The following is a 20414-nucleotide window of genomic DNA, read 5'->3' on the forward strand; positions in this document are numbered from 1 at the left end:
CTGTCCTTAGCCTCACCTCAGCCTTAGGTTGCTTATTCCTAGTGATTCCCATGGCTTTAAGAAGTGAAAGGCACAATTTTGTTGCTGTCTGAGGACAGGGCTGGATGGGATATTGGGAAGGAATTGTTCCCTGGGAGGGTGGGCAGGCCCTGGCACAGGGTGCCCAGAGCAGCTGTGGCTGCCCCTGGATCCCTGGCAGTGCCCAAGGCCAGGCTGGACATTGGGACAGTGGGAGGTGTCCCTGCCCATGGCAGGGCTGGAATGGGATGGGCTGTAAGGTCCCTTTCAACGCAAACCAGTCTGTGATATGATTCCTTTTCTGAAGGAAGACTGGAGGAGGCAGAGGGAGCTGATTCCTTCCTCTCCACTCATTACCAGTGGAGCCCCATCTGGACTCCTACTGCTGATTATGGGCTGCTTTGTAAAAGAAAGATACGGATTTAGTGGAGCAAATGTGGTGCAGGACCAAAAGATGATGAAGGGACTGGAGCATCTTTCAAGTGAGGAGAGGCTGAGAGAGCTGGGACTGCTCATCCTGGAGAAGAGAAGGCTTAGCAAGCTTATCCACGTACCTGTGAAATGTTCTGCTGGTTAGAATCAGAGTGAGTGCTCTGTTTATCATTTAGGCTGAAACAACTCAGTGGCTTAGATGTGAAAAAGTTAAAAGGTCATTCTGAGGCTTGTAACAAGAACCACGTTGTTGACAGGAGCTGTGTGTGCTTGGTGGGATGCTCACCTGAGTGCTTTAGAATGTTATGAGTGCTCCACGTGCTTTTCAGTGTTCTGTACTGAAGCCCTCAGAGTTGGTATTTCTGCTCCCTACATGGTTAAGTTTGGAAGCTGATTCAGAGTTTTTCCCAGTTGGATAAGTGTGGTGGGAAATTCCGTGGGCTGGAGCAGATTGGAAAGACAGACTTCCTGGGTATCTCCTCTTGAGAAAAATTTCCTTCTGACTGAACATCTGGTCCCAGTCTCAAGATTAACCTTTAGCATTAGATTTGCTGAACAGTTCAATCATGAATACATGCAAAACTGCATGATTTTTTTTTCCCTTTCCATTGTGAATATAAATACTTAAAGCAGTGAAAGAGCAAGGTTATAATTTGCTGTAAAGTAGGAATATACATATTCAATAACATTTGGAGCCCAAACTGTATGTATTGGAAAAGACAGGAGCTCTTGAAATGAGTAATGAACACTTCATTAGGTGCTTTTAAGCACCTGCATAAAATCCTTCATGAATGAAGCTTTTCATATGCATGAATCAGCATTTTCAATACCTGAAAACACGAGTTGTGAGCAGCCCCTTTTACTCTGTCAGTGGCTCACTGAGGCCTGTGTGAAGAACAAACTCTTTGTGTTAAACAGAAAATTAAATTTTTAGGAGTAACTCTGAGTTTCTCCTAGAAGTTCTCTTTGAGTCTTGTTCTGATTGGACCAAGTGCTAGAAAATCCTTACCTCACCTGTTTCTTTAAAATGAAAATGTCTTGTGGCATCCTTACAAAATAATGGTGTACAGGGGGAAGTGCTGGTGGTTGTATGAAGATGATTTTTATTCTATCACTCTGACTGAACTGTGATTCACAATTTGTGTTTTACTTGGGAAGTACTTGAAATTTCAGCTCTTATGGGGAAGCTGTTACAGAACTTGTTGCAGAGATAAAAACTTGGCAGTCCCTGAAGTGGGAGTTTTGGTGATCCATACGTTAAGCTTACTAATTTTGCTGATGGATGAGTTCTGCCTTGGAATTTCATCTTGTGTGATACAACTGAAACTGCTTTTTAGGGAAGGATGAATCTTTTACGTGGTCCTGTTACCTGGTGTTCAAACAAGCCAGGACATCATGTGGGAGTGTTCAAAAGTTTTCACAGAAAATGGTGCAGCTCAGTAATTAGGCTTTTTTATAGGCAAATAAAAAGGAGGGATTAGAAGAGGGAGGCTGCTTTGAAGCATGAAGGGATGGATACCTGTGTTCCATGTTAAATCAAACCCAGGCATTGGTGTCCCTGCTCCAGAGCTGCTGGTTTAACACTTGTGGATGGAAAAGGAGAGAGATCAGTGCCTGAAGTGATAGGAAGAGAGAAGTACTGGAAGCTGCAAAGGTTTTTGGGGTGAAGTGTTCCCTACAGCCAAAGCACTCAGCGCTTTTTCCAAAGGTGAGGACACACAAGTTCTCCCTTCCTCAGCACTTCTCTCACTGGGAGGTACTGGGAACTCAACCCAGGAGCCTTTCACATGGGGAGCACATGATGGAGTGACCTCTGCTTCCACACACTAATATCTGGTGTTTGATGTAAAGCCCTCTTCGTTCTGCTACCCAGCAGTTGTTTGTTTTTGCTTTTAAAATATTTAAATAAGACAGTTCAGTATCTTTAAAGAATGTTATTTTGGACACGATCCTTCTCTTCTGTAAGTGATATTCCAGTATAAAATATGATCTAGGCTTATTAATATATGATTACTTGTATCAGGAGGCATTGTTGCAATATCACTATGGCTTTAATGAGATTTTTTTTTTCATGTAACATTAATATGTTATGATTAGGGGTTCTTTTTTGTTGTTGTTTTCTTAAGCTTGAACCTTCATCAGTTGTGTGTGCTTGTTATGAGGGGGAAAATTCCTCCAATTGCTTTATTCTCTCACTTTGTTATACCCCACAGAATGTTAAGAAGGGGGTAGATACGAGTTTGCTTTCCTTAGAGAAATACTCAGTTTTTTGAGGTGTTTTCATTTGATATGAAACTTAATATAGCAAAATCATATTTGAGCAGCTTTAAAACCTTTACCTGTACAGGAAAATTCAGGCTGGGGAGACCACAGGAGGTCATCTAGTCTAGGCTCCTGCACGAGGCAAGGTCAGGCCAAAACCTGTGTAAAACCTGTCTGGTTTGTGACCTACAGCTGGAAAAAACCACCCAAACCCATTACTCAGGTTTGACACAACTTTCTGGAAGTATTTTCCATTCTCTGCCTCTCCTCTGCTCTCCCCCCAGCCCAGGTGTTTTGCAAGTCTGTTTCAGGTAGGTTTCCTGTCCTATGTAGACAAGGATATCCATGAAAACTGAGGCTGCAGGAGGAATGAAACCCACATTAGGTGCAGCTGGCCCAGGAAGGAAGTTCCTGGGAACTGAGCTGCAGGCTTGACACTAAAGGATTGCCAAGGTACCTGTCTCTGTGTGTTTCCCTGACTCCTTTGAATGTGATCCTAATCCCCTGTGAGAGGAGCTGGAGGCAAGCAAAGAAAGACTGCTGGTGGTTGCCCAGCCTTTTCTGCTACAGTGACCAGGTGCTGCTGCCCAGTTGCTCCAGGTTCCCAGTTGCTCCAGGTTCCCAGTTGCTCCAGGTTCCCAGCTGCTCCAGGAAAAGCTGTGTCTGCCTGCTGGTGGTGAAGGGTGGCAGCTACAGGGTGACAGCAGAGCCTCAGTGCTCCACCTGTGGCTCTAACCCAGCACATCTATTGAGATTGTTCACAACTGAGACCTGCCAAATTCAGTGAAATACTGTGTAGAAGCTGCAGCCTGTTTTCCCAGTATTCCCTAGCACTGGCTGGCTGAAGGGCCAGACATTTGTTCCTGTCTGATTTCTGAGGGCCAGTCTTTTCCAACCTGATATTTTGGCCTCTGCCTGACAGATGATTATTGTTGCTGAGCAGAAAATCTGCCTTGCAGCACAGAGTTGCTTTTGTTCTGCTGGTCCTGTGGCAGTGAATTATCTGGCCTTAGTTACTGTAGACCCTACACTCCACATCCCTGCCACCTCACCTGCTCCAGGTGACTTTGTGCCTTAAGTGTCATCTCCATCCTCAGCTTTCAACCAAATTCCTGGTGGAGGTGGCAGATGCACTGTGTGCTTTGGCTAATCTCAGCAGTAGTTTACTGAATCCTGATTAATCAGTCCCAGGTTTTGTGTCCTTTAGTCCTTTGAGGCCCTTTAGAGGTTCAGGTGGTCTCCAGTCAGAAGAACTGCAGTCACCAACCTGGGGGTAAAATCCAAATTTCAGATAAGCCAGTTCCTCTTGGCGTTTTCACCCTCCTGTGATCACGTAATGATTTATTTTTATATTAATTGCAAAGACAGGTTTGCTTCACTTTCTGGATGTTGAGCACATTGTGCCTGGTGAAGAAATACCAGGGAAAGGATAAGGTGGGTGAAGAATTCTGCACTAAAGTGCTTCTTAGCAAGGTGCAGTTGGCAGCCATCTGTATTCTCACTCCTTCCTTTTGGACAGAAGGACATCATTCAGTTAGGTTTCTTATTACTGCATAAAACCTGAATTGTTTTCACTTGTGAAAAATCCCAGCTACAGTTGGAACTCCTCACCTGGCAGTTTTCTCCTTGAGGTGCTTGTTTGGTGGGATAACAATTGCAGTCTTTCTCTCCTGAGAATGTTCCTCGTGTTATGAGCATCCCAATTTCGGTGAACGAGGAAAAGGGATGGGTCAGAATTATTTCTGCTAATTGTTCAGCAAGCTGTATGTTCTGGAATTCAGTATTTCTTCAGAAGATCTGTGCCTTCTACTTTAATAATGATTCCCCCAGTTCACTGAATTTCAAATAACTTCACAGCTTGAATCAAGATGAGCTTTTCCCAGGTAAAGCATGGTTTTAAATACACCTCTGATAACCTTTGTTATGACATTTGGGTTTTAATTAAACATTATTCAAGCATGTTCTGATTGTACAATTCATAACTTTGCAAATTAATTGAAATTAACAAACACCTTAAAAGTGCCCAAATGTAAGAAACTGATAAATCTTCAAATGAATTTACTCAATTAATCTACTTTCTTTTTTAATGAAGTAAGGTTTAATTCTGGGAACTTGAGCTATATAATAAAAAATGGGAATCATGGTGCAAGCAATCGTGTGTGATTTAGCATTTCTACAAAATTGCTGTTAGAATCAATTGGTGTGAATCATCCAATTGAGAATTTCCTTTTACAGTCAATAGCTGTCAGTATTTAGTTTCACATATGCCAAGAGCAAACTGTTTGACTTGGACATAAAAGCCACAATAAAAGTTGAAGGAGCATACTTGAAAATCCTTTCCTGATAAGAAGGGAAGGGAAAATAAAGCCATTCATTGTTCTTCAAGGTGGACAAGACTTGAATTTTTGAATGAAATTTTGACACAGCGCATTCTCTCTGCTCAGGAAGGCAAATACATTATCTGCTCAGCTTTCATCTGTTATAACTAATCTTAATTTTAAAGCAGCCTTTAAATCTCCAGCTTCAAAACCTGTGTTCTCTTGATTTTCCTGTGTTTGCCAGGATCTTCAGGACTCTTGTTCACAAAGCTTGTTCCACGCTGAGGTCATTAATTCGAGAGACTTTAAGACAAAACTTAATTTCTGCTAAGTAATCCAGGCCATTAGCAAATGCTGTGGCTTCAGACTGAAAGAACAGTTCAAATTAGGAGCAGCAGAGGGCTTAAGTTTTCTTTAATTATTTGCTTGTATAAGAAATTCACTCAACCCCCCTGTCTGGGGTATAAATGGAAGGATTCAAAGCATCATCCTCATGCAACAATTTCTATGAGCCAGGCTTCAAATATGCATTGGGGGCAGTGTTTTGGGATGCCAGAAATGGATAACAGTGGTCATTAACGTGTTTTTCTATTCATGGTGGAATTATGAAGGTTGTATCTTCTTTGTATCTTCTGGATGTTGGGGTGAGGAGGGAAAAGAGGAGGTGCTTGAGGGTATTTTTCTGTTTTATATACACTGTACCCTCAGGGTTAGTTGTTCATTTTCCATGATTTTTTTCATGATTTTTCATTTTCTTTTTCCTGTTGAGGTACAGAGTTTTTGAATGAAGTGGCCCCTTTTCTGGGAGCATTTCACTAACTAAAGGCATGTGACAGCAGATATTAAAGGAATGAAAAACTTCAGATACTGTCAAATGGAATTATCCAGAGCTAAATTCCATGAGGAGATAATGCATTATGATCAACACAGTTGAGAGAAAAAGAAGAAACAAAAAACCCATCAAAAATTGGTTATTTCAGCTCAGGAATATAGAATTTGCAAGAACAACCTCAGTTCGCAGCATCCTCCTCTGTGCTGCAAGATCAGATCATGGAGGCCACCAAAAGGTCTGTTAGGGGAAATAAGTAAGAATCCAAATGATTTGCTTGGAAAAGGAGCTGAAGAGGCAGTTACATTCCATCTGTTGATGCAAGGAAGAACAGACTTGCTACAGATAATTTACTTCAGAGTGGCACAGCATTATGAAAATGCAGGAAAACCATAAACAAACCAATCTGTTGCATCAGGACACGTGAAACCTGCTGTAAAATCCCAGAATGGTTTGGGTTAGAAGGGACTTTAAAGCTCATCCACTTGCACTCCTTGCCATGAGCAGGGACACCTTCCACTATCCCAGGTTGCTCCAAGGCCTGAAATTTCCTCATCATGGCTGTAGAAGAGCCCTGAGCAACTCTGGAATGGTCAAATTGTTCATCACTGTCAGCTGACTAAGAGAAACCTCTGTGGTGTTCAAGTATTTACAGCAAAATAGGCTGAAGTTGCCCTTTAAAACAGCCAGTGTCCTTTGTGTGTTGTCAGCAAATGTGTCAGTAAAAAGAATCCAGGATGAAATCAGTCACAAAATGAGTAGGCTTTGCTATTTGGAAAGAAGTGATCTTTAGCTACAGCTTTTTTTTTTTCACCCCCCTCTTCATTTGGTCTGGAATAAATGCAACACCTAGAGAACAGTCATGTTATGTCAGGTGTTAATAACAAAAAATAGCTCCTGGCTTCCTAGTGAAATTACTCTAATTCAGTTCTTTTCTCTGTGATTTTTTTTTTTCTTTTCTTTTTATTTTTTTTTTGAAGTAATTTTGATCATGTGCCCGAGTTTTGAAAGATGAAGTTGTTCAACATGGCTGAGGAGAAGTATTTCGTAAGAGCCCTTTGATTGCTGGCCTGCTTGCAGCATGTGAAATTTTTGACAGCAATCTCGATTGATTCTTCCATGTTCAATAATGTGTTCATTCCAATGGTATTTCCTGAGCAGCTGGGCTTGCTTAGCTTTGGAGCTAAAACAGCAAAAGCAAGGAAGCGAATTTTCCAGCCCCCTCCCCACCCCCCCCACCTTTGTTTTTTTTTTTTTTTTTGGGCATGTTAGAAAATTATGTGTAATTTTTTTTTTATCCTGTTAATGAAATGGCATGGAAACCATTGGAATAATAAGGGGGGGGAGAGCAGGAGCAGAAGTGGAGGACCGGGAGGAAATGGCACATTTTATAGTCCTGTGCATGGTGAAAGGGCTGGCTTCAGGAATTGGCTTCTCCTTTCAGAGCCAGCCTAATCAAAATTCATATAGAGCTGTGTTTCCTGCTGGTGTCTGAGTTAATGAGTGCTTCTGTTTCAGGCACATCTTCTGAAGTGGTAAAGGATGAGTTTTCTGCATTAAAACTAATGGTAGGTCTTCAGATAACAGACAGATTGTCCATTGAACTGCTGCTTTACAGGGATAGGGTGTAAAAAGTGGGATGTGAGATGGTGAGGGGAGAATTTGAGTGCTGTCTTAGTGCATTGAGACAAATCTGTATATTGTAAAAGTTACTGTTAAGAAATGTCTTCCCTCAATGGAAAATGCTGCTGTTCAGATTTTAATCTTTTGTTCAGGCAGGATCTTTGTCTATTGATTAGAGACAGGCTGAACATACAGAAATTTGGGATACAGATGGAATTGTTCCCTGTGAGGGTGGTGAGGCCCTGGCACAGGGTACCCAGAGCAGCTGTGGCTGCCCCTGGATCCCTGGGAGTGTCCCAGGCCAGGTGGGATGGAGCTTGGAACAGCCTGGGACAGTGGGAGGTGTCCCTGCCCATGGCAGGGTTCAGAAAGGGATGAGCTTTCAGGTCCCTTCCAGCCCAAAGCAGTCTGTGATTTTATGATTCTAAATCTGTTGAAAGCACTGCAGTGCTGGTGTTTAACAGCATTTCCCAGCTGATCCAAACTGGTGTTTTGGATCTCTGCCCCCTGCCACTGTTTAACATTCCTGCAAATCTGGAGGGAAACAGCCGAGCCCCTTCAGCTTCCCTGACTGTTCTCTCACGCTGCACTTTGTTAGTTTGCTTGTACATCCCAACAACTGTAATCCTTCACTGGGTGGGTTTCTTAGGGATAATTTCTGGTCTAAATGGAGACTCCCCTTCTCTTTCCTTCTTCCAACATTCCCAAGGTGTGATGCAGGTGTGGCTGCTGGGTTAGGACAGGCTTGAGCCAGCTGTATAGGAACTGAACCTGTTTGGGTTTGCTGCTTTGCCTGGTTTGTTTTACCACCCTGTTTATGTCCTTCAATGCCCCTTGGGTCAGTAGATGGCTTGCAGAAAAGTGCCTACCCAAAGCCATTCTCTTTGTGTCTGTTAAAACCTTTTTGGCTTCTTAGCTCGAGGATGACTTGAAAACTCTGCTACTCAAACTGATTTCATGTCACATTTTCTTTACTACTGTACTTCATTTTTAAAGAGGGAAGCTTTTAAAAAAGTTTGGGTGATTGTTAAAAGCCTTCACAGACATCATGGTTTGTTCAGTCGCAGGAAGGCATCGAGCACGAGCAGACTTTTAATGCAAGGCTTGCATAACACAGGGGTGGCTTATTGAGTGCAGCACCTGGAGGGTCAGAGCTGGGAGCAGTTCCCATCTGCTTTGTCCTCGATCAGGGGGCACGCTTGTGTAATCCCATGCAAAGCCTGGCATGCAGATGACCTTGATGTATACCCACAAAATACCCTATAGAGGTGGGTTATGCAGCTGGAGAGACAGACAGAAGTAGTGCTGTAGAACCACAGAGGGGTTTGGGTTGGAAGGGACTTTAAAGGCCATGGGCAGGGACACCTTCCACTAGCCCAGGGTGCTCCAAGCCCCAATGTCCAACCTGGCCTGGGACACTGCCAGGGATCCAGGGGCAGCTCCAGCTTCTCTGGGCACCCTGTGCCAGGGCCTGCCCACCCTCATAGGGAACAATTCCTTCCCAATATCCCATCTCACCCTGTCCTCCTTTTGTTTAAAGCCGTTCCCCCTTGTCCTGTCCCCTGCAAGCCCTTGTGAAATGTCCCTCTCCAGCCTTCTTTTCAGCCCCCTTTAGGTGCTGGCAGGCTGCCATAATGTCTCCCTGAAGCCTTCTCTTTTTACATTTGAGTGAAAAGCAACACTCGGAAGTTTCTGAAGTTGTAAGAGGGAGTGTAAAGTTGTAACTGCACCCCAAGCCTCTGCTCCCTGAGGCAGGTCCAGTCTGAGCCTCTGGAATGGCTGTGTCCAGAATGGAACACCAGAGCTGAGAGTCCTTCTGTCATCTCTGTGGAGATGAGACCAGACTATCCTCCCCATTCCATTCCTGTTCCATGCTTCCTTCATTTTCCTGTCTCCAGTCAAAAAAATCCAGAGTCGAGCCTGTGATAGGTGTTGTGACACTTGACTTTGCAGGGAAATGCAGAGCAGTGGCAGCAGTTTACTCAGGTTCCCAGCAGAGTAATGCTGCTCAGCTCATAGATGGCTGTGGCAGGACCAGGTGTCATGGCACATCCTCCCTCTTTCTTACCCTGATGGATCCGAGTCCATGCTTTTAGAGCAGCCCTTTTCCATCAGCACACAACCCTCGGGATTCATGGCCCTTCAGAGCCTGCCTAGGCTTCATGCAGGTCATACTGTTACACTGAGTACTCATCTAGATCCTTGTTAATGACAAATTCATGTGCTTCCAATATTTGTGAGCTGGAAGTTTAGCCAAAAGTGCTTTCTTGAGTTCTCTTTGCCTCGCTGCAGTGCAGTCTCTTTGAGTGTTTAGGTGATTTGAGGTGAAAAACAACCTGCCTGAAAATGAGGAGCACTGGATAGCTGGCAGGCATCTGGAAATCTTCCTGCTTGTGAGGTACTGAAACACCACAAGTAATAAGCAAGAGGTGCAGTCCTGAGTTAGAATTGATGCTGCCTGTCAGAATATTTTACTGTGCCAAAAAGGGGATTAAAGGAAATGCATGATAGCCTGAGTTAAAAAGCATTTAGCTTCCAAAAAAAAGGCCATAGTATCCAAAATGAGGTAAGGATTTATTGAAATTTGTACTGTTTCTTATTGAAACAAACATATATATTTATTTTAATGTATTATCTATTAATAAATACCTGTATTTGAAATGAGATTCTGAAGCAGCATCGTGTACAAACTCGGATAGTTAACAGCCCCCTCAGGGAACGCTGGGTGTGTAGGAAGACGAGTTTTCTTGTAGTTTATTCTTGGAAGCTTTGCCTGCCAGCAGCTGAGAGGGCAGGCAGGTGACAGGAGCAGCCTTTTGGAGCTGGTGCTTTTCTGAGCATCCCTCAGATGGCCGAGGTGCCCTGCTGCTGGTTGTCGGTGTCTGGGGTGTTCTGTCTCGGGAGATGAAAAGAACAGCAAGCAGGGCTCCAAGGTTACACAGGCAGCCTGCTTAGAAGCAAATTAAAGTCACAGAATTCACATTTCTACAGTGATCCTGGTGAATAAATGCAATATGTGGACAGATCTATGTTGGCAGCTTGGACTGGAGTGGAAGCAGAGACCTGGGATCACCTGGTGAGTTGTCTGTGGGAATGGCTTTAGCATTGACTGTTCCATCCCCAGGACCCTGGGAGAATGGCAGAATGATAAACCGAGTTTATAGAAGTACAAACCAAGTTTTATATCTATAATTCATCAGTGTAGCTCTCAGGACAACAAGCTTTAATGTCTTAGCTTAAAGTGTTAATATGTAGTTTCTGTGATCTATTTTCTTTTTCCCATGTTTTATTTTATTTTTGCCTGTTCTGTTGCTTCAACTAATTTCTGTAGCAGCAGCAGCAGGATACAACTCCTCTGTCAGATGATGTGATGTAAAAAATCCTTTACCTAAAATGGGAAGATGAATCTCACACTTAATTCTCTGGATGCCTCTTTGTTTAGTGAGAAGATAACTGAGGACCACCCTGGTTTATTCAGTAGAAATCCAGCTGCAGTCAGGTGTGTTGTTATGTTTTTAAGCTGAGGAGAAAAGCACAAGGATGGACACAATATATTAATTTTAACGGCTCCATCAGCTTGGGGGCAGAAATCAAAAGGATGATCTTAGTCATGCAGAAGAATTCAAGAGGTTTTGTGCCCTTTCCCTTTAAAAAGGGGTTTTGTTCTGTTCTTTTAAGTAAAATGCAGGGATCAAACCTGCTACGCCTGGACATCAGAGATTTTATGGAATTTGGAATTTGCTTGAAGGTAATTTAAAAAAAATAATACCACTAGCATGTGTCACAGTTTAAAAAAAAATCATAACTGATCAAACTTAGTTTTTTTCCATTTCACATAAAGATGGGTGATCCCTTTACTCATCTTTAACGAGTGGATATGAGTCAAAGGTATTTCATTATGCTGTTTATAAAATAAGGCAGTCTTACGAAGCAAGAGCCTTTTAGGCTTTGAAGTACATAACAGGCATAACTGATGTGAAGGAAGTACCATAATCCATGCTTAGAAATGAAAATGATGGTGACTTTTATTATCCCATGTGGTAGAATATCCCTGGCAATAGGACATGGCCTTCCTGGAGAAGCAGTGCCAGCCTTTGGGAGCTTGAAAGCACCTGGAATGTTCGTGAGGCTGCACTGTTGCCTAAGGACAGCTGGGGCTTCCCAGGATGTGCTGCTGGAACACCCTTGCCCTCTGTATTGCCTCTTCTTGAAGTGGATTAGCAGGAGAAGCAGCTTCCTGGTATCCCGTGACCCTCCTTGGAGGTATCCCAAATGGATGGGAGGCACAGAGGAGCTCTGGCTGCCCTTGGATCCCTGGATCTGTTCCAGGCCAGGTTGGACATTGGGGCTTGGAGCAACCTGGGACAGTGGAAGGTGTCCCTGCCCATGGCAGGGGGTGGGACTGGATGAGCTCTCAGGTCCCTTCCAACCCAAACCATTTTGTGGTTCTGTGATGATACTTCAGTGTTGGGGGCTTTAAATGGCTTTGCTGCACCCTCATTTTCCCCTGAATACAGGCATACAAGCCTTCTGCCTCTCTCCTGGTGAGAGAAAGACAAATGATTGAGTTGCATCTTTACTGTGCATCCCATCACCCTTACTCCCTTCCTGCTCAGCATCCAGTGTTTTTAGGACAGGAGTGTGGTTTCCTTGTGCTGACAGCAAGATCATTATTGCTGCCAAACGCTGACTTCTTGCTGGTAGCCCCCATTCTCTGCTTCGTTGTGAGATGTCTCTGTTCGTCATCTGAGTAAAGAATTGCCTACAGTGAATTCAGGCCTGTTTAATGGACAAGTGCAGAGTGACAGGAGAACACAGATCAGTGCCTTAATGCAAACCCTGTGGCTCGAGAGAGCCCTTGAGTTTGGGCTCTGTGTTGCTGGTCCCCTGCAGCACAATGTTGTTCTGGTCCAGATGCCTTCTCTTGTTTGCTGGCTGAACACTGATCTGTGATGACAAACAGCGGATGGAGCGCGGCCTCTCCAGGAGACAAAAGTTGAAATCACATCCAAATTACTCCAAGAATTGCTCAGGTGACCTAATTTTGCCTTCCACAATCAATTTGTCAAAGGAACCACTACTTGGAGTGATACTGTGTGTCTAGAGTTTAACCTGCAGTCTGCAAAAATGGTAATATTTAGGTCTGCTTTTCTCACCAAAAAAAAAAAAAAGAAAAAAAAAGACAATGAGGGCGGTGAAGTGTCCAATAAAATCCAAAACACGGGCATGTAAACAAGCAGCAGCACAGGAATTGTGTACCTGAAAGGTTTTGGCAAACCTCTTCAGGCTGTCTCAGCATGGAAATGTTAATTCTGAGATGCTGCTGATGTACAGGAGGCATTTCATAGAATCCTAGAATTGTTCAGGTTGGGAAATACCCGTGAGATCATCCAAGTCCAACTGTTCTTTCTCCTTGTCTGGGCTTTTACATTTGAGTGGTGATTGTGTTGGATCTGCTGGCAGAATATGAAACACCTGTAAGGAATTAAGAACAAGGAAGTAAAGAATTATGATTATAATTATTTTTGCGAAGAGTTCTTGGGAAGAGAGAAAATGCAGCGCCTATTTTACATCTCTTGGAATGACACAAGGAGTCTTTGCTTTGTAAAGTCAGTACCAGTAGTACTTGCTGCTCACAGCGACCTTGCTTTGCAGCTGTTGGAGAGCAGGAATGCTTCTCCTGCCAGCAGGGTCATCTCTGCAGTTGTTCATGGTGAGCAGTGAGTGCTGTGTGCTGGGGATGTGTCAGCAGCGGTGTGAAACTCCGCTCCAGAACATCAGCCAGGGTGGGCACCAATGAATGTTGTGTTCAGAGAGCTCCCTCTGCACTTACTCTGATCACACGAGTTTTGCTTGCAGCTTTTTAAAGATGTCTTTGAGAAACCTGTGTTTCACTGACTGAAATAAATTACTGAGGTCATTGCTGAGAATTGTGAAACTCTAAATTTTAGCAGAGACCTTCTCCTACGTGGGAAATGGCAAATGTGACCTTTTACTCGCTACATGGGATGGAGGATTTCCATGGTTCTACTTTCCAGTGTGACTGCATTGGAGGGACAGCAGGACTTTGTCAAGCAAAATCCTTTTGAGGGGTGTTTCGTGCTCTTGGCAGGAGGTCACAGAGCAGTTGGCAGTGTTGGAATGAGGTGGGATGAATGGAGGGTGTAACCCCCTGTGTCACCAGCCCCTGGAGTGGGGCCGACACCTTTCAGAGCCCGGTATTTATGGTGCCTGCGCGTCCTGCTCTGCTTCCAAGTGCCTGTGGAATGAAAGGTGAGCGAGAGCCGCTGCCGAGGGCCCTTCAGGACACGCGGCGTAGGCTGGGAGCCAAATGACTTGTTTGGGTTGGCTGCCGTGGCTTCTGGCTGCTCTTGTCCCGGGGCCTGAGGGACTTCTGCTGCTCTGGGAGCGGAGCTGTGCTAATTGCGGGCCAGGAGGAGCGGCAGGAGCCGGGCTGCGCTCGCTGCTTGGCTCGCAGCCCGGCCGGGATAGGCACAGGCAGCCGAGCGATGCTGCCCCGGGCTCCGGGCAGGATCCCCGCAGTTTAGGTATTGCCTCCGCGGGCATTTTGGAGCTCTTCCGGAATATTAAACATGACATGCCTTGCGCTGTGAATTAGGTCCCTGCTCTGAGATAACCCGGTGTTAGATGAGCAATTAAGGCAGATTTCTGTAGTTCCTCCGGCCGGGAGTGAAGGGGGATTGCAGGACCACCAGATGATGGGCTTTGCACCACCAGCACAGGCGGCTGCAAAACAACCTGTCCTATTTACAGGAAGCCTTACAAGAAGTTGCGGGGTGGTAGGGTGTGATGAGTAGCAGCAGAGCAACCTCCGAGTACCACTTACTCCCCGCAGAAGAGCTGCTGCAGCATCCCGAACCGATGATGGATGTCCGCGTTTCCACCCCGGTGCGAGCGGAGCACAGCCCCGAGCGGGGCGGGATGCGGGGAGAGAGGGGCGTGTGGGATGCTCCGGAGAGGGCTGCAGGAATGTGCCGGCTATTTGTCTGCGCTTAAAAGTGGTTCCTCTGGAGGGGTCTGTCATCCCGGGAGGATGAAAAATGGTTGATCCCGCTCCGGGTGAGGAGGCTGCGCTCCCCGCGCGGCGCGCTGGAAAGCGCGGCCTGGATCGCGTGGCGGGATGCGGGCGGGATGAATCCTGGCAGCCCCGCGCACTCGGAGTCTGGTGGATTTACAGATTTGGATCTTGAGAAAAACATATGCAATCGTTTTTTACTCTTAGACTCCTATTTAATAACAGGTCTTTTCTCCCCCTCCTTCTCCACGTTCAGGCTTTTTTCTTTGGAAATACATACTGGAAATGGCCTTTTGGGTGTCAGAGAAATGGAAAAATGTGCCATCGTTCTATGGCAGCAAACAAGCATTTAGAAGGAACTGGAAATTGTTTTCAGGCTGGTCCAGGGAGACCCCTTAGAATCCCAGGGACGTTAAATATCATCTTGTTCCAGCTCTCTGCCACGGGCAGGGACACCTTCCACTAGACCAGGTTGCTCCAAGCCCCTGGTCTTGACCAGGTGTGTGCTGAAGATACACGTGCAGATCTATTCCACGGTGAATAGAGCCGAGAAGAATAATCAGTGTTAATTAGTGCTAAGGACAATGTATTCTGTGAGTTAAATATAAGTGAGTTAAACCAGGAATTCTCTGTGGTGATGGAACAGCCGCGTGTGTTGTGGGGTTGCAGTGTCACCAAGGGACTGATCTGTGTAGAGGCTGGGACCCAGAGCATCCCTTGTTCCTGGTGTGAGAGCCCAGCCTCCCACCTGGAACTGCTCCTGGGGGTGTGCCCTACCCAGCTCACTCCAGGAGCTGCTCCTCGCTGAAAGCGAGACCCGGCCCTGGCACAGCTGCCCGGGGCAGTGGTGGAGTCCCCATCCCTGGAGGGATTTAAAACACCTGTACATGTGGCACTTGGGGACGTGGCTTAGTGGTGGAAGTGGCAGTGCTTTCCTTCCTTTTTACACCTGGTTTTTTATTGCTTTTGTCCCTCACTGGCATTGGTGAGGGATGTTTTGACTGTTGACGTGGGAGGGAGGTGCAAGGCAGCTGGAGGTGGTTTTTCAAGCTTGACTTTTTACGGGATGTGAGGCACGGAGCCTAGAAACCTCATTTCTAATATTGCTTAACTTCGTTTTCTCTGCCATCCTGGTTTGTGAGTGACTAATAGTGGGCATTTATTGGTGCTTAATTACCTCAGCATCCCTGCAAAAGCATTGGCAAGCTGGGTGTGAAAGGAGGTGTGTGTCACGCCCTCTTCCAGCTGTGTACAAGAGCCAGGTTCTGATGAAACCGCTGCTTGTGAAGGGTTTTTACATGACTAACCAATCTAGTAATGAGGCTTGTTAATTGTGCACAGTGTTGCAGTGAACAAATATTTATTAAGGAGAGTCACAGATAAAAAAATAAATCGGTTCTGGGTAATTGTGACTATTTTTAAGGAGGAAGCGTTGCTTCAGTTCATTCTGCATCCGAGATCTGAGCCCAGGTCGTGGTCCAAGCTGATGGGCACCGCATGCCTTGTGCTTTCGTGGGCCTGGATCAATCCTGGCTCCCGTTAATACATATCGTTACCTCAAAGGCAGGTGCCAGGAGGGTGATGCCAGACTCTTCAGTGGCGTCCAGTACCAGGATGAGGAGCAATGGCCATAACCTAAACCACAAGAAGCTTCACTTCAACACGAGAAAGAACTTCTGTACGTTGAGGGTGGGAACAGGCTGCTCAGGGAGCCTGTGGAGTCCCCCTCCCTGGAGCCCTTCCACCCCCACCTCGATGTGTTCCTGTGTCACCTGCTCTAGGTAGTGCTGCCTGGGCACGGGCTTGGACTGGGTGATCTCCAGAGGGCAATCCCGTGCTTCTGGACTGCTGATGCCGCTGGCAGGGAAGCGTGAGGTGTATCCCTTTCCCGGGCAGAGGTGGCAGAGGGAAATCCGGGAGGCGCTCTGCTGCCGCTCCCGGGCGGGCGGGACTCCAGTCCGGCGCTTGTGCGCTGCCGGCTGGCGCGGCCGGGCCCCGCCGCTCCGCTCCGCGCTGCCCGCCCCGGGGCGTGCGCCGGGCGCTCCGGCACCGCCGGCACCGCTCCCGCGCGGACCTTCCCGCGCCCGCCGCTCCGCCGGGCCCGCCGCGGATGCTAATCGGATTTACCCGGTGGAGAGGGCAGGAAGAAACCCGGCCAGATCCGCAGCCGTGCGGCCGCGCTGTAAACAATGAGCTTGGAGGCGGCTGCTGCAGCTCCCATGCCGTGAAGACCGGACCCGGGCTCCGCGGGAGGAGGATGCGTGCCTGGATGTGAGCCGTCCCTCGGCGCCTCTCCGGGATGGCGCTGCCATGGACGCCGGCCGCCGGCGAGGAGCGCAGCCGGAGCCCAGCCTGACCCCGCCGCAGAGCGGGGTGTGACACCGGAGCTTTTTTAAAAAATTATTATTTATTTATTTCATTATTTTTTAACCGGGTTGCAGTGGTTTGTGACTCTGCGTTTCCAGCCACCCCTCGTCTCTCCATCCATCCGTTCATCCATCCATCCATCCATCCATCTCGGCGCCGATGCCCGCGGTGGCCGCCGCTGCCTGAAGGGCAGAGCCATCATGTACCTCCTGGACAGCAGCGAGCCGCCGGCCGCCGCCGCCTCCTCCCCCGAGAGGATGCAGCGGGGGACCCCGCAGAGGAAGACCGTGTACCGCATCTCCGTGACCATGGTGAAGAAGGAGCTGCTGGGGCCGGAGAGCGGCCGCGCCGGCCCCGAGCTGCCCCGGCGCGGGCGGAGCCGCCCGCCGGGCTCCTCCAGCCTCACCAGGGCCGGGCTGCTGCTGCTGGAGGAGGAGGAGGGCGAGGAGGAAGGCGAGGAGCGGGACAGGGTCCCCAGCCCCTGCGGCTTCCGCACCTTCAGGACGCTGAGCACGGGGCAGCTGGAGCTGGGCCGCCTCAAGGTGCCGAGGAGAGCGGGGCCGCCCATGCCCGGGGCGCCGCGGGGCAGCGCCGGACCCGGAGAAGCCGCGGCGGCCGCTGCCGCATCCCCGCCCGGGGAGGAGGGCGACAAGGACGGGGGGCCCGGGGAGCAGGCCCCGGGGGAGCGGGGCCACAGCCCGTGGCGGCAGCCGGGGCTGCTGCGGAGGAGCTTCAGCTTCAGGCACTGGAGCGGCGGCGGCGGGGAGCCGGCCCGGGTGCGGCGGCACAGCAGCTCCGGCTGCCTGCCCGGGCCGCCGCCGCCCTCGCCGCCCGCCGCGCTCCCCGCAGAGCCCCCCGAGAAGCGCAACACGCTGGACGTGGGCGAGGTGCTGAGCCAGGCGGACCCGCTGTCCCGGCTGGAGCGCTGGGAGCGCAGCAAGAGCAAGAACCGGACCCTGGATAACAGCGACCTGCAGCGGCTCTCAGAGCGGCTGGGCCGGGAGGGCCCCGCCGCCGGCACCGAGCACCGGCTCCTGCGCTTCTTCAGCGGCATCTTCGCCCGCAGGGACGGCCCCGCCGCCCTCTTCGGCAGCCCCCACGGACGCTCCCCCCGCAGCAGCTTCTCCAGGTCCAGGGCTTATTTTAGCAGCCTCAGGAGAGCCGCCGTGGACATGCAGTCCAGCTCCGAGAGCATCAACGGGTCCCCCCATAAAGGTGCCCGTCCTCGTTTCATCTGGGCGGCTCGGCATCGGTGCTGGGGGATGGATGGTGGGGTCAAGGGGCTGTTCGGTGTGAGGAGAGGGAGATGATACTCTGGGGTACATCAGAGTGGAGAAGCTCTGGCACAGGTTGCCCAGAGAAGCTGTGGCTGCCCCTGGATCCCTGGAAGTGTCCAAAGCCAGGTTGGATGGGGCTTGGGGCAAGCTGGGCTAGTGGAAGGTGTCCCTGCCCAAGGCAGGGGGTGGAACGAGATGGTGTTTAAGGTCCCTTCCAACCCAAACCATTCCATGATTCTGTGGGTACAGTGTGTTTTGAAAAGCACATGGTAGCACAGCTCTGCAGAGCGCAGGTCAGGCTGTGTGTCCTCCTGAACCAAAACTCCCTCTCTGGAGTAATTGATTGTGCATTCTAGGACAGCTGAGAGAGGCAAGTGTAGCTCATTTAATTATGGAATAGAAGCTGAACTCGAGTGCTGCTGTATATAGGTCACTGGGTGGCCCAGTGCTGCACAGCACTGGGACTTTCTCCTTTTGGAAAGGCTTCTGTAATCCAAAAGATGGGTTATATTGGTCAGAAATGTACACTGCTGGAGAAGTGAGTGAATACTGGTGTAAATGTGTGGTAAATCCTAAACCTTCACTGTAATAAAAGAGTTTGGACTGAGTTAGATATTTTTGAAAAACACTGCACAGACTCAGAAGCCCTGTTCTGTGAATTATTTTATTATTTTAGTTATTTTATATAGCTGTGTACAAATTAGCCAGAGCATTTCTAGTCCAGGTGGAAATCACATAGGGAATTCTGGGGCTTGTGAATCCCTCAAATACAAGAAAAACTTGAACAAGAACCTTCCTGTGGGATGGAGGTACCTTACTGTGGGATGGCAGGGAAGAGCTGACGAGCTGCTTTCTGTGAGGCTCTGGAAGGATCCCGGTATCGTTGGCTGGGACGTGTCAAACCAGAAATGCTGGTTGTGGAGCTTCATTGTGAGACGCTGCTTTCTTCTGGCTGTGCTTTCAGATCTTTAATAAGTATCCGTGATGAAACATTTAGCTAGCAATTAGAGTCGCCTTTGAGCACTAAGTGCTTATCAGGTGGCAAATGATCTCTAAGTTGCTGCTTTTCTAAAAATACAATTCTCAATTAGATTCAGCTTTCATAAAGGCCCAGGTACAGCAGGGAATGGTGTGGAGTTGGGCCCAGGTGGTTTATTGGGGAAAGCAACCAGCTGCCAGCTCCTTTCGGATCCAGAGCTCCTGCTGCGAGTGGAGTGTGCCCAGAGTTTGAGGCACGAGGAGGAGAGCCAAATATTTAGACCTAGTTACTGAGGACTGTAAGGTTTTATTGATGTAGAGGCATTCATGTGGGCTTATAATAATCTTGACGGAAATTGTGGTCTGACCTTGGTTAAAGTTCAAGGTAACCACAACAGAGAATTACTTCATGGGACTCTTTCTGCCTGTCCTGTGCCAGCACACTCAAACTCTTGCTCTCTTCTAACTGCACACGGTCATATACTGGGAGCACAGTCCTCCCAGCCTGGGAGGAGGCTTCAGTTAATCAATAACTGTTGGTACACAGCACTAAGATGTTCCAGAGAGGTTCCTCCTGTGCGTGCCACTACTAAATTTATCTGGTGCAATTAAGCCTTGAGGCTTGTTCTCCAGAAAACGTGTCCTGGGACCAGCGATGTGGCTGCAGTAGGTAGCAGTGTTGCAGGCTCGTGTTATGGGTTAGCAGGCCTGGTGTGCTCTGCTTCCTTCCTTTTCTCCATAAAACTGCAGCTTGGGAGAAAAGCTGGTGCACAGGTCCAGCTGTTGCTCGTTGGTGACTGTTAGAAAGCTGAACTTGAAACGAATTTGTCTTTAATTTCTCCTACTGTATGTTAAGAAAAATGTTTAATTAGATATCACGATTAGCCTGCCAAATGTATTTTATTATTTTAAGGTTGGAACAAGCTGCTGTTCAGCCAGAACTTGTCTTTTGCTTCTTTGAGTTGATGTGGAGTTGGTGTGCTCAGATTCTGGAGTAATTGCAGACACACAGATGGAGCCTTAATTTCAATGTGGGTTTTATTCCCTGGAAACTTGAAGAAATTCTTGGCTGTGAGTGTGGGCAGGCCCTGGCATGGGGTGCCCAGAGAAGCTGTGGCTGCTCCTGGATCCCTCCTGATTCCAGGCCAGGTTGGACGGGGCTTGGAGCAGCCTGGGATAGTGGAAGGGTGTCCCTGCCCATGGCAGGGGGTGGAATGAGATGGGCTTGAGGGTCCCTTCCAACCCACACCATTCCATGATTCTGCACTTGTTTC

At 48.0% G+C, this 20414-nt stretch overlaps 1 protein-coding gene across 16 annotated transcripts in view; it reads left to right on the forward strand.

Moving 5' to 3' along the window:
* Positions 1-20414, forward strand: part of AGAP1 (ArfGAP with GTPase domain, ankyrin repeat and PH domain 1) — a 309586-nt gene that overhangs the window by 48614 nt on the left and 240558 nt on the right. For 12 of the 16 annotated variants that reach the window (XM_069021694.1, XM_069021697.1, XM_069021699.1 and 9 more), the window contains exon 1: positions 17086-18100. The exons of the other annotated variants lie outside the window; for them this stretch is intronic. In XM_069021694.1, the coding sequence (XP_068877795.1) occupies positions 17086-18100 (1015 nt within the window). Of the gene's footprint in view, positions 1-17085; positions 18101-20414 lie in introns of those variants that run through there. 16 annotated transcript variants of the gene reach the window in all.

This window comes from Aphelocoma coerulescens, chromosome 7 (genome assembly GCF_041296385.1).
Source record: "Aphelocoma coerulescens isolate FSJ_1873_10779 chromosome 7, UR_Acoe_1.0, whole genome shotgun sequence".
Taxonomy (NCBI): domain Eukaryota; kingdom Metazoa; phylum Chordata; class Aves; order Passeriformes; family Corvidae; genus Aphelocoma; species Aphelocoma coerulescens.